Source organism: Semicossyphus pulcher, unplaced genomic scaffold (assembly GCF_022749685.1).
Source record: "Semicossyphus pulcher isolate SPU_LCO1_2020_fin unplaced genomic scaffold, fSemPul1.0.p SCAF_23, whole genome shotgun sequence".
Taxonomy (NCBI): domain Eukaryota; kingdom Metazoa; phylum Chordata; class Actinopteri; order Labriformes; family Labridae; genus Semicossyphus; species Semicossyphus pulcher.
Window position 1 is genome coordinate 12,832,814 of NW_027211697.1, and position 12,552 is coordinate 12,845,365.

General features: G+C 38.8%; 1 protein-coding gene across 1 annotated transcript; it reads left to right on the plus strand.

Annotated features, from left to right (window-relative positions):
- Positions 1-470: 470 nt before the first annotated feature.
- il12rb2l (interleukin 12 receptor, beta 2a, like) lies at positions 471-11,815 on the plus strand. The gene is made up of 15 exons (XM_069674848.1): positions 471-572; positions 1,724-1,822; positions 4,015-4,159; positions 4,271-4,422; positions 4,549-4,691; positions 4,872-5,010; positions 6,521-6,597; positions 8,194-8,431; positions 8,585-8,779; positions 8,900-9,004; positions 9,137-9,265; positions 10,175-10,315; positions 10,420-10,486; positions 10,697-10,802; positions 10,956-11,815. The coding sequence occupies exons 2-15, from the start codon at positions 1,750-1,752 to the stop codon at positions 11,358-11,360; spliced, it is 2,115 nt and encodes a 704-aa protein (XP_069530949.1). The 5' UTR covers positions 471-572; positions 1,724-1,749; the 3' UTR covers positions 11,361-11,815.
- The last annotated feature ends 737 nt before the right edge of the window (positions 11,816-12,552 follow it).

Here is a 12,552-nt window from a genome sequence, read left to right on the forward strand (position 1 = left end):
ATCGCTGATGCAGGTAAAAGCAACAATTTGTCATGGGATTTATTTTTTCATTGAGTCAAGACTTAACATCTGCGTAAAAATACCCACGTAAAAACTAATAAACACACATCATCATACATGACATCATAAGATTGTTATAGATAGATAAATAGATAGATAGATAGTAAACAAACACTTGGTCTACAGGTCTTAACAGTTGACATACAGTACTAAACCTAAAAACAAGGTTAGAAAAGGTAACAACTTACTAACAACTTAGACGCTAAAAACTAAAATTACAATATTATGAATCAACAAGACTGAAGAGATTAGAACAATATGTCCTTTCACAATGAGACATTTGACGTTTTTGTGCTTTCGAGTGCAGGAAGTGTAAAACAGTGTACACGTGAGGGTTTGCGTTTGTGAGTGTGGGCGCACGCGCCACTGGAAATTCCACAAATGGGCGGGGCTTGACGGTCAAGAGAACTAACCTCCTCATTTGAACCTCTTAGAACAAACTTTCTCTATTCAGTCGTGTTTTATCTTACTTCATGATGCGCGACAGGAATCTCAGAGTTTCTCATAATGAGGTAAATAACCCACAGTTAATTTTTATGATTAGTAAGCATGTATGAAAGAACAACACATCTTTCTGTAACTTCAGACAGAAGAATATTGACGATCTCCGGATGTGGCGTTATTTATCTTTAAACGGAATATTTGGACGGTTATCGCAGTGGTTTAATACTCTAGATATTCAAATTAGAATACATTTAAAGGGAATATGTGTCTGGCAGCTGTACAATAGGCATGTAGAATCAATATGCCAAATTGCAGCATTACTTGTATTTAGACTCAAATACACAAAATAATTTATTGTATTCGAGGAACGTGTCTGGGTTGATAATTGCAAACTACTTAAAATGAGTTCTTATCAGAATATAACATTCTGTACTTTAGGAAGAGATATTGTCCATTAAAATACGCTGCAAAAATAATACTAAAACTAATAATTCATGTATAAGGAAAATCCAGAGTAACACATTTTGTAAACCTGCATCACTTGTTTAGAATATTGGTTTACTTTTAGAGCCTGGAAGAAAACTTGTTATTGCCCAAGAAGTGTTTGCGTCAAATAAGCTGCAAGAAGTCATTTCAGGACATTTTTGCAGTGTTATCCAGTTTATTTTTGTAAAATATTATATATATAACTGCATCTTCTGTCACAACACAGATAAAATGTAATGTCAAAATCGTACCTTTATCTTTTTTATACAGACATTTTTCTTCCGGGTGTGACTTTCATATTAGCCATTTACAGTTTCCAACCCACCCACACACATGCTTCCATATTTGCTTTGTATTTTTTTATATTCTTTTGTGATACTAATACACTAAACTTAGCTATTCAACTCAAATTCTGATTTTTTAATATCTTTTGTTGTTTTATGATGAAATGTCTCTCAAGAAAACGTATGTTATTAATTTTATGTCTTTACCAGCAGAATATCAGATACATTTGCAACCTGTAACCTAACATTACGGTCTTCATATCCTACTTAAAAATCTACATGGGCACTAAAACACTGCACAAACTATAAAGCTGTGAACTAGCATCTTTTCATCTGTTATCTGTTTATCTATTCTGTGTGATGATTTGTGGACTACTTGAACTTACAGTGCCTTGTAGCTGTAGGCAAATGTTGTAACGTCCATGTATGTGTATGTGTGTTTTCCACAGATGTCAGAGGCCTGGGTCCAAATGTAATGGCCACACTTAAAACCAGGTGGCTTCTGTCCATCTGGGTGGTCAGCCTGTCAAAGTGTTTTGCTTCAGCAGGTAGGCTTGTAGAAGGCTTGGACACATGTTAAGCAAATGCTGCATGAATTCAACTCTTCTTTTTCCTTTTCGGTGTCTGTTATTGTTTCAATACGCTGTTACGTCATACTTTAACTCTTAAGTATACTTTAATTAAAGAATAAGCCATGCAGGGATAGATGAAGTATGTGAAATGACTAATGGCTATTTTTTTCTCATGCTGTTTACGCAGCCATACAGAGCTAAAACAAAAGATGTTGGGGTGCTGGTTTAGCTCAGTTGGTAGAGCAGGCGCCCCAAGTATGGAGGCTGCATCGGCACTGATCGCAAGTTCGCTGATCATTTGCTGCATGTCATCCCCCACTCTCTGCTCCTCACATGTCCTGTCTCTCTTCAGCTGTCCTATACAATAAGACAAAAGCCAAAAAAGTAAACAAAAGATGATAAATAGAACATTAACGTTATTATTAAAACATCTGTCCTCTCTTTCAAGGTTTAAAAGGTGTGTTGTTAGCACATTTACACTCTTAGTTTTACAGGTCAGGCAAAAGAAATGTAAAATATCCAGCCATGTGTTTCATTTTCAGCCCAGGCATAATATCAGGCTTAATATGTTTCTAATAAAAATCTATTTGTACTAAAATAGTACTTAAATGTTTTGATATCTGTATCCTGCCCCTGTATTTGGTAAACTTCTGTCTGTATTGAAGAGGAAGTTGGTGTCAGACATGGGTGCAGTCATTTTGAGCCAGACTGATTTCCTGTTACTGTCAGCCTGTTTCTCTGCAACGTGTTGTGCTGTGCAAGGCATCAAATTGATCATTGCTAAAAGTGTATAGGCTTATGAGAAACGGGCAAAGGTGACAGTCACGTGATGGATAGAAAAAAACAGGTGTGTGTGTGTGTGTTTGCACGCATGGGAGGAAGTGGAAATGCTCGAGAAGTACTCTTCATCTTGTGGTTAAGCTTCTTCTTTCTCATGCTTCGCTTGTTTTTTAATCCTCTTCCACATATACTTGCTGAATCTTTCTCTCTTTGCCTCTTTACTATCATGACATTAACATTCATCCATCTAAAAGGAATATAATTAAAATGTACATAAAACTATTGTAGTTGTAGAAGTATTAATAGTAAATCCGTACTGGGTGTTTTTTCGGTTTCCTGTTTAACTTGAAAGTATTTTTTGAAGATTTTAGAGTCCTTTATGATTTCTTTGAGTTACTTACATGTGTCTGCTTGTCTTTTTAGCTGCTTAATTCTTTTGGTAATTACCTTCTGTGACTCATCCTGGAAGTTTGCTACAATGGATCTGCATCTTTCCTTGTTGTGACTCATGGTGGAATTTTGGATGAGACATTTTAGCATGTTCTACTGTTCTTACCTTCACTGTGTTTTCCCCTCCCTAGATTATCTAATGGGTCTGCTTTATTGATGCTGACCGGGCAATAGTTAAATAGCACTTTATACAAAGTGTCAAGCTATGTGTTTTCAACAAAAACAAAAATCCTGTAAGCCTATATTGTCTTCAGATGTCATGGTTAAAGCGGTAATCTCGAAGGTGTCAGTCTCGTTCTCTTTGGCGCCACCTATGGTGATAAACGGTAATGCAGGAGCACACTTCCCAGATATCCAGACAGTGCTGCATGTGTGACGTCCACGGTTGGCTCCGGTTGTAACTCTTGATTTTCCTGGCTGACGGTCGCTTTCCTTTTCAGACTGTTTGCTTCATCTGAGCGTCGAGTTTCTTTTCTTTTCTTTGGATTTTCACTTCTTGTTGAAGTTGTATCTGTAGTCATCCATCTTTTCTTTGTTTGTTCAGCTATAGTAGATTACTGTTTACTCGCAACACTTGCAGAGAGCGGGAAAGCAGCTGCTTAGCTCTGCCTACCCTCTCTGGCAGACCAACCACTGCTGGGTGACTGAAAACATGTCACTAACTGGGCGCCGCTTGGGATTTTTCCCGTGAATGTTGCCACAGACACCCAGTCTGTAATACTGCTAATGCAAAGGCTTTCATCAGTGGGCCAAAGGCTCAGTCACCATTGTGTTACCTCATTCGGCGACAGATAGAGACTTAACAGACATTTATTTAAATGAAAATCTTCTCAATTTAATACTTTAAAGGGCAGAATACTACATTGACATTTAACATTTTTCCTTTGAGCTTCGTTGTAGTCTTAAGTTTTAATTCCTTCATCTTCTTGTCTCCCCAGGGCCTCCTGCTCCTCCCTCTCGCCCTGTTTGCTTTATCCCATGTGATGAGAAGTGTCAGGTGGATATCCACTGTACTTGGGAACTGGGGCAGGACCCTCAGACCATCACGGATTACACCTTGCACTGGGAGCCAGTACATAGCGAGTAAACACCACCAAAAGTGTTCCTTGTTTTAATCATGCTGACAATCATATGCAAACGTTTGAGGGAGATTCGGACTTACTTTCACTGCTCTTGTCTTGTCTTGTCTTCCAGGCATCCTCATGTGACTAATGGGACCAGTTTGAATGAGCTTATCCATCGTAAGCATTTTTCCAGCCATGATGATCTTCTTGTTTGGGTCGAGGCTAAAAACCAGCACGGTTCTGCCAAGTCTGAGAAGGCTAAGTTCAATACAGCAGAAATCTGTGAGTATATCGTACACATTCTCATTCATGACTACAGACATCAACATCAACAAAGATCATAATAACACAAGAAAGTTGCCACTGACTTGTAATCTATCTTATTGGGGTTTTGTTCTCTGTTGCTAGTCAAGCCGTCGCCTCCTGCAGTCAAAGAGATCCAGCAGGAGCCATTAGAGATTTGCTGGACTTCAACCTGTAATCAGCTGCACTTTTTTGTGGGACACTGTGATTTCCAATATCGGACTGAGACAGACAAAGACTGGGTTCAGGTGTCTGGTTTCATTTGTTTCTTCCACTATTTTCTTTTCCTCCTCTTAACACACTACACAATCAATAGCACACACTGTGTAATAGAGTAGGTTAACAGTGAGGGGACAGTGCATTTTCCTGTTTATTGTTTATTGGCTGTAACCTTTTCATCTGCATGCATGCTTTTTCTTTCTACACAGGTGACGAACTTACACAGCAGCTATACAATTGAACACCCCCAGCCCTGCACTGTCTATGAATTTCAAATTCGCTGTGCCTGCGACACGGGTTTGATGAGTGACTGGAACGCAGTCCACAGAATAGATAGCACAAAGAGCGGTGAGTGCTCAAAGTTTAGCATTTTCAAAGAACTTGAAAAAGTTGATGAGCTTTTTTAACTGGAAAAAAGCATTAAAGCCCAGCTCCAGCTCCAGTCATGTTTTAAGACTTATAAAATGCTCTGCTTGAAATAATAAATTACGTCTGATGTGTTTTTTCTGCAAAATATGTTTAATTACCTTGTAAAAATCCTTCCAAGGCCTCTCCTCCTTCTCCCTCATTAAAATTCACCAATCGGAATAGTTCCCGCCCACCATGCACATTTCCAACCGCCCCCTCCGTCACGAAACAAAACCTGTCTCTTAGTTAGCTTGAAATGTAGTTATCAGTAGTAGTAACATTAACGTTAGTAGTCAGTAGATTTACGATGACCATTACAGCTGGCTCGTACATTGCTGAAGTGGTTGCCATAGGTTACACATAATGATATGCATAGCGTCAGCCCGTCCATTAAGGGGGTTGGCTCCTTAGGATTGTGACGTCTGAAACCTGCCAATCAGAAAACGGGTTGTTCAGCCTGTCCTTGGTACACTGCAGTTTAAAAGCAGACAGGAGGTGACTGCTGATGTTGCCCCTGATATGTCTTGTAGCACATGAAGAACACCACATGGAGATATTCACAAGGTTAAACACTGGATTTTCACTGGAGGGGGTCTTTAAAGGAAAAGTTTGACATTTTTGGAAATATGCTTATTTGCTTTCTTGCAGAGAGTTAGATGAGTAGATCACTAATGCTAAGTATGAAGCTGAAGTCAGTTGCTGAGTAGCTTAGTGTAGCATAAGAATTGAAACAGGAAAACATCTAGACTGGCTATTTGCGACTCCAGGAAGCCCGCATAGGATTTAATACAGTTAAAGCTCCTGCGAGGAGTTTTTCGATGGTTATGAAACAGATTGAAATTAATTCTGATGACACTATATGACCTACAAAAGCAACCAGACCATCAGTGACAAGATTGATTATTTCTATATAGTTATTTTTAATGCTGAAACCGCTGGAAGGGAGAGGTGACAGATAAAGCGATTTACTGCACGCTGCCTTTGTTGATATTTTCCAGGGCAAAAATTGTTTGAGTTATACATGTGACTGTTAAAGAAAGCGGGATGAGATTTTTTGTTGAAAACCACCACTTAAGCATGTACAGGACAAAATCAGCAAAGAGATAAGAGGTACGACTTTGTCCACAGGGGGGCGCCAAAGTCAACACAAACTGAAAGTTCCTCACAGGAGCTTTAAACAAACAATATAGAATATGTATTTAGTAGCTAGCTGTTAATAGTTTCCGGTCTTTGTGCTAAGCTAACTGGCCGTTAGCTTATCATTTTTTAAAGACACAAGAGTGGTCACTCACTTTAAATTGCACAAAAACAAATAGAGGAATAATCTTGCGTACAAAAACAATGTCCTCTCCCCCACTAAACAAACTTGGTCTCTGTTAAAACTTTGAAACTTGAACATTGTTTTGATTTTTACATCTCCTATCCTGCTCTCTCTCACTCTCTTGTTCAGCCCCGGTCGGAGAAATGGATGTTTGGAGGGACTGTGGGATATTCCCCGAAAGCTCTGACTGTGTTCTCACCTGGAAGGTAGGTTGGAATGAGTGTTTGAGGTGTTTATTTGATGCTGGTTCCTGACTGGTCAGTAATAAAATATTTATAAGCTCATAGACAAATGTAGGGCTGCCAGTAAGGACAATTTTACTATTAATTAATCTATCGACTATTTTACCAATTAGCCGATTAATCTTAACGATACATTTTCCTCAATTAGTACACAATTATTCACGTCATGGTTTTTATAGCATTGCTAAGACAAAGAAATGTGCTCAACATAATGGCAGAAATGAAATAGCACACACACATGCACACACACTCAATCAACATAAAATAAGCCCAGATTGTAGCCCAACACTTGTTCAATGGACTTTCAGAGGAAGCAGGCAGAAGACTTTATGGCTTTATGAGCGTGTTAAACACTCACGGTGGTTTTGCGTTTTCTGGTGGTCCATCACTCAGAACAGCGCCGGTGTGTTTTCCCCTTTTGGTGCTAGTGCTGCTGCAGTACGCCAGTGAAACTTTGCACAGGGTACAAACCATGTTAAGTAGTACTTCCATGCTTTCGAAGCATCGGGAAACTTTCACTCTGAACCGAGTCGGACCCTGCTGCAACATCACAGTCGGACATTGAACTGGAGCTGCTCAGCTGACCAATGACAAACAATGAAAAACCTCGCGTCGATTAAAAATATTGATTGTTCACGTTTACTACTCGCGGCCGCCCTCGACAAAAGGTGATGCTATTCGTATTTCTGTAAGGTTAATTAATTTAATGTAGCTGAAAGTAGTAGTAATGATGACAAAACTAATGATGTTGGAAAGTTTCAAAACTGCATGGTTACATTTTGGTCTTCATTGATGACAACATTTTGGGCTCACTTCACTCAAGTTAATAAAAAAGCAGCTAAATGTAATTTATGTAATAGGTGATTGAGTTAAAAGTCAACAACTTCATTTAACTATGGAACTTTACACAAATCAAAAATGTCCCAAAACTAACCGTTTTTTTTAAGACTTCACGTATTGTGTTTACATTACACCAGCAGTTTAAAGCAGCAGCCTTTGTCACCAGATTAGTCACAAATTTACAGACATTACAGGCAATTTCCAAGTTGCATCTCATTGAAACTAATGATTTTATAAGTGAGCACATCACAGCCACCTCAAACAAAGGAAATGAAGGCGTCAGAGAGCCCACAATGTGAAGTTAATCAGTTATGAATCTGTGAGCATGGTGAAAGAGGCTGTTGTTAGGTGAATGAAACCACATTTGCGTCACACTGACATCCACGTCCATTTATCGCACGTCGTACTGTTGCTGAGCCGTGACTCACTGACCTGACTGACTGTAGTCGTTAAAAGAGGAAGCGTCTGTTTTAAGCACTCCTCCCATTGTCAACTTCAGTCAAGCACAACTGCATCTGCTGAATTGAAAATGATAGAAAGCAGGGCGGTATTTCCTCATTCTTTGTGTCATTGTCTATTTTTGCATCAAATTATGGAGAATATTTTCAAAAAGAGTATCCGTAAAGATTGGTTCCTAATTCCTAGTAACCATTTCTAAAGGAGGATAAACAAAGACCAGTGTCTGAGTTGGTATCTGCTTCCTCTCTTCATCCCATCCAGAAGCTTCCTCAATTCCAGGCTTGTGGTCTCATCCTGGGATATGAAGTCAGACTGTCTTACAATGACGGCACTGCGGTGTCAGTGAATACGTCCACAGCTGAGCCAAGTGACCTGTTGGTGTGTGAGGGGATGCAGTGCCACTTCAACTCTTCTCTAAAGGATGGATCATCAGTCAATGTATTGGCCTATAATCCTTATGGTGCCAGTGTGCCGTCTTACCTCTCTGTGCCAATAACAGGTATCAGGTGTCATAAAAGTTGAGCCTTTTTAGCGACCATTCTCTCTGCAATGATTATATATCTGCATGATCTACTTCTCTCATTCCTTTATTTGTAGTTTTCCTTTTCCTTTGGCTGAAGCAGAATTTACACTTAATGTGTCTCTTATTAAGGTAAAGGGAGGAATATGCAAGAGATTCACCTCAAGATGACCGAAGAGAACCTCACTGTGTCCTGGGAACGGCCCTCTGTGCTCTCTGACTACCTGAAGGAATACGTGGTGCAATACAAACAAGCAGGGTGTCCTTTGAGCCAAGGATTTGACTGGGTCAAAGTGAACAAAAATCAAACAACAGCAACTTTTGAAGGTCTGTTAGATTTTGATTCTTTCCTAGCAATACTCGAGGTAACTAAAAGAGGATAACGAAGATTAAAGGAAACGTGTTTTGGGCTGTTTTTCATACTCTGATGTTTGACTCCACCTACAGGTCGATTTCAAAAGTACACACCCTACCAAGTGTCACTGCTTAAGGTATTGCACAACAACCAAGTCCATCACCTGTCATCGGTTGTTGGATATTCTCTTCAAGGACGTAAGTATTCATGCATCTTTTATACTTCTTTAAGCTGGTACTAGTAGCTAGAAGAGTTTACTTCTCATCTCTTCTAATATTAAATGGAAAACAAACATGTCATCCTCATGTCCATTTCTCATCATCTTTCAGCCCCCTCCAAAGTGCCAAATGTGCACTTTAGCACTGACACTCATGAGACTCTGACTTGGGAGCCTATTCCCCTCCTCAAGCAGAATGGGACGATCCTCTACTACCAAATAGGAGTTGACGGACAAAATGGTACACAGCCATAATATCAAATACAGTTGAAGTAATGAGTAATGTTTAAGGATTGTGTCATAACCAAGGATAAGATATAAGGCTATATCTTTTGAATGGATGTTCTCATATTTTCATGGGTTTCACATTTTGGGGGTTCATTGTTCACAGTGAAAAAGTGAAAACTGCATAATTCCATGTTTTTCCAGAATGACATTTTTAAAAGGTCGCCTCTGAAATGGGGCGTTCAGAACAGCTGCAGGTTTCTACGTGGGACCTTGCTTTCGCTGAAATCGACCAATTGTCATTAACCTCAGGCTGCCTTCTCGCACTCACTTGTAGTCACGTTGTCGTCAAGATTTCAACTTACCATTTCGATACCTCCTGGCGATTCTGGCTCGTACATATAAGGCGTAATAACCGATCCGAGAGCAGCCATGTTTTCTACAACTTTGGAGTGACAGTGCAGTGCGGCCGCTCCCCGACGTGGGATGGCACACATAGAGGAGGGGCTATGCAGTCACTCCAAATGCTGTCAGCCAACTGTGGCTAATGTCTGACCTTTGAATGGAAAACGGCTTGTTTGTCTCAGGAGGAAGGAGAGGCTCCGAAAAATAATCAAATTAAAATATGTATACAATTTCTAAAACGAAACAAACTTTACCGACGTGATTCAACAACACATTACAATAATAGAAAATTGATTGCATTGCTAAAATATGAGCATATCCATTTAAAAGATATGGCCCTTTAATTCAATTTCATATTTTGTTGTCAATATTTTTGTGTAAAATTATAAAAAGAAAGAAATAAAGAAAAAAAAACACAACTAAAATATTTGTTTTTATTTTAATACTGTGTGGTGGTGTGAGGTCTTGTGCGTCTCTAATTCTGTTCTCTAATAACTTACCCTCTCTTTGTCTCTCTTAGTGTTCAGTGTGAGTGCATCCAAGACTTCTGAGGAGCTACCTCTCAGTCCAGGACGGGAGCACAAGGTGTGGATTCGAGCTGTGACTGCAGCCGGGCCTGGAGAAATTACAATCATAACGATTGAAACAAAGCCACATTCTGGTATTGCATCATATTAGCCTTCTGTTTTTGATTTATTAAGTTTAGAAGAGCTGTATGATAAAAATCTTTCTCTCTTATTCCAATTCTCTCTCTCTCTCTTTCAGGATATTTGAAATCAGTCTGGACTGGAATATCTGTGGTTGTGTTATGTGTTTCTGTCATTTTACTCTGGTGAGATCTTCTTAAAACAACTTGTCTTTGATGTTTGTTGAAGCTTTATTCTCCTATCACTAAGAATGGAGAAGTATTTTCCTTTTTGTTGGGAAATACTTTGACAACCACACACTAAAAAATTGGTCTATTCTATTCACATTCAATTTTGAAAATGCCAGGAGTATTTATGAGGGGTCTCATGATTTTTTACTCTTATGTGTCTGCCAGTGCTTGTTGTGCAGGAAAAAAGGTCTGCCTTCTGATGCCTCCGTGTTTCTACGAGAAAGTGCCAGATCCTCGCAACAGCCACATTTTCAGACAGGTGAAAAACCAGGTGAGAGGCTGACCTAAATGATATGAGTACTTTGTACTTTGTCTAAACTTCGAACTGATTACACTGATTGTTGATCTAGATAAATGCAGTCTTTTTTGCTATTTCACTGGTAACTGTTCATCCTGTTTACAACTACACTATATCTCCATGTAGATTAATGACTCCTTGGTTTGGACCTGCAGTCCTGTCTGTGAGCCACCTCCAAAGATCTCTTTGTTGGAGGTTGTGGAAATCCCGTCCTGGGCTTTTAAGTCCTCGACGAAGAAAACCTCCGACCCTGAAGGATTAACAAGGCCGATGGTCGGTGATAGTTGCTCACAGATGGACTGCATACATGAACAGAGGGAGGATGCTGTCACAGAGGAGTGTCATAGGACAGACCTTAAATATGGAAAACAAGCATACAGTAAAATAGTTGACTCAGATGAGGAGAAGGGTGTGGAGGAGGAGGAGGAGGAGAGGAAGGACTGTTGGAACTCATCAACGGAAGAAGTGTACGAATCAGGTTATGAGAAGCACTTCATGCCCACTGCTTTGGAAATACTGGAAGTCTCCTGATGTCTTGATTATAGCTCATGGATATATACCTAAGACGTGTGTTACATTTTTTTTAAAAGTGTTGAATTTTTTAAAATGTGGAATTAGGTTGACCCTCTGGAAGGGCTTCTGTTTCCTCACTCTGCAGGTTGTTCTCAGGCCATTGGGGAGGTTTGAGTACTAAAGCTGAAGCTCAGATAGCCGGCCCCTCTCTCCACGCTGGAATCCATCTTTTGCATTTGTTTGTGTTGTTATTCTGTTTTGCAGATTTTGTATTCCTTATTTCATCATTGGGTGTTCACTTTACCCATTTCAGTTACAACTTATGTGTACTCCCCAATTTTTGTCATATCTTATGAAGGTGTAGTTTTTTTTTACTAGAAACAGTGTTGAACTTCATTTATAAGTTACACTCTAAAAAAATACTTCCTACCAGTTAATAAATATGATAGGATCATTTTAATTCTTTCTAAGTTAGGAACTACATTTATAAAATGTACAATTCCAACAAAAATAAAAGAATTACAATAAAAAACAAATTGTTTTTATTCATATGGACTTTCAGGGCACATTTAATTTTATCTTTGTTTAAAAAAATTCAAAGCATTTTATGGTTCAACAGTAGTGCCAGAATATAACTAAAAAATGCATAAATAGCATTCATTACATGCCGACATGCACTCAACCACACTCGCATGCACATAATATTTATTAAAAAGACAAAAGGTTCAGTGCAGTCTTTAGTGTTATATAACCTTTAAGGATATAGTTGCATATTACAAATTTATGAGTACATATAAAATTTTATCACATTGAATATTTGTCCAAATTAGTTTATCTTAATATTGTTCAGTTGTCTGTTATGTTCAAGTGTTGTGATGATGTTCGTTGGTGGTGGCATGGGCAGGGTCCCTGTGGAGTTGGGGTAAAAGCTGTTGGCTTCAACCTTTAAAAGTTAGTGATGAACCCTGCATTTTTCAAATTCATTTATTTTGATCCACATTTCATAATCAAAACCCCACCCAAATGCCGTTGCCATTTCTATGATTTAAAATATATATAAACTTGCTGTAAACTAATTGAATCCTTACCATTTGAATGTATGTTTGTGGCCAACTTATTTTTTATTGTATGTTTATTTGGGTCTTAATTATTAACCTAAAGTAAAAAAAATGTGGCGAAAAAAACCATGAGGTTCCTGTAATCTCGCGAA

Excerpts from the sequence above, each read along its gene's own strand:
- il12rb2l (XM_069674848.1), top strand. The coding sequence starts at position 1,750 with ATGGCCACACTTAAAACCAGGTGGCTTCTGTCCATCTGGGTGGTCAGC. Across the intron at positions 8,780-8,899 it reads AACAACAGCAACTTTTGAAG|GTCGATTTCAAAAGTACACA; the intron begins GTCTGTTAGATT and ends CTCCACCTACAG. Across the intron at positions 10,487-10,696 it reads GTTTCTGTCATTTTACTCTG|TGCTTGTTGTGCAGGAAAAA; the intron begins GTGAGATCTTCT and ends TGTGTCTGCCAG.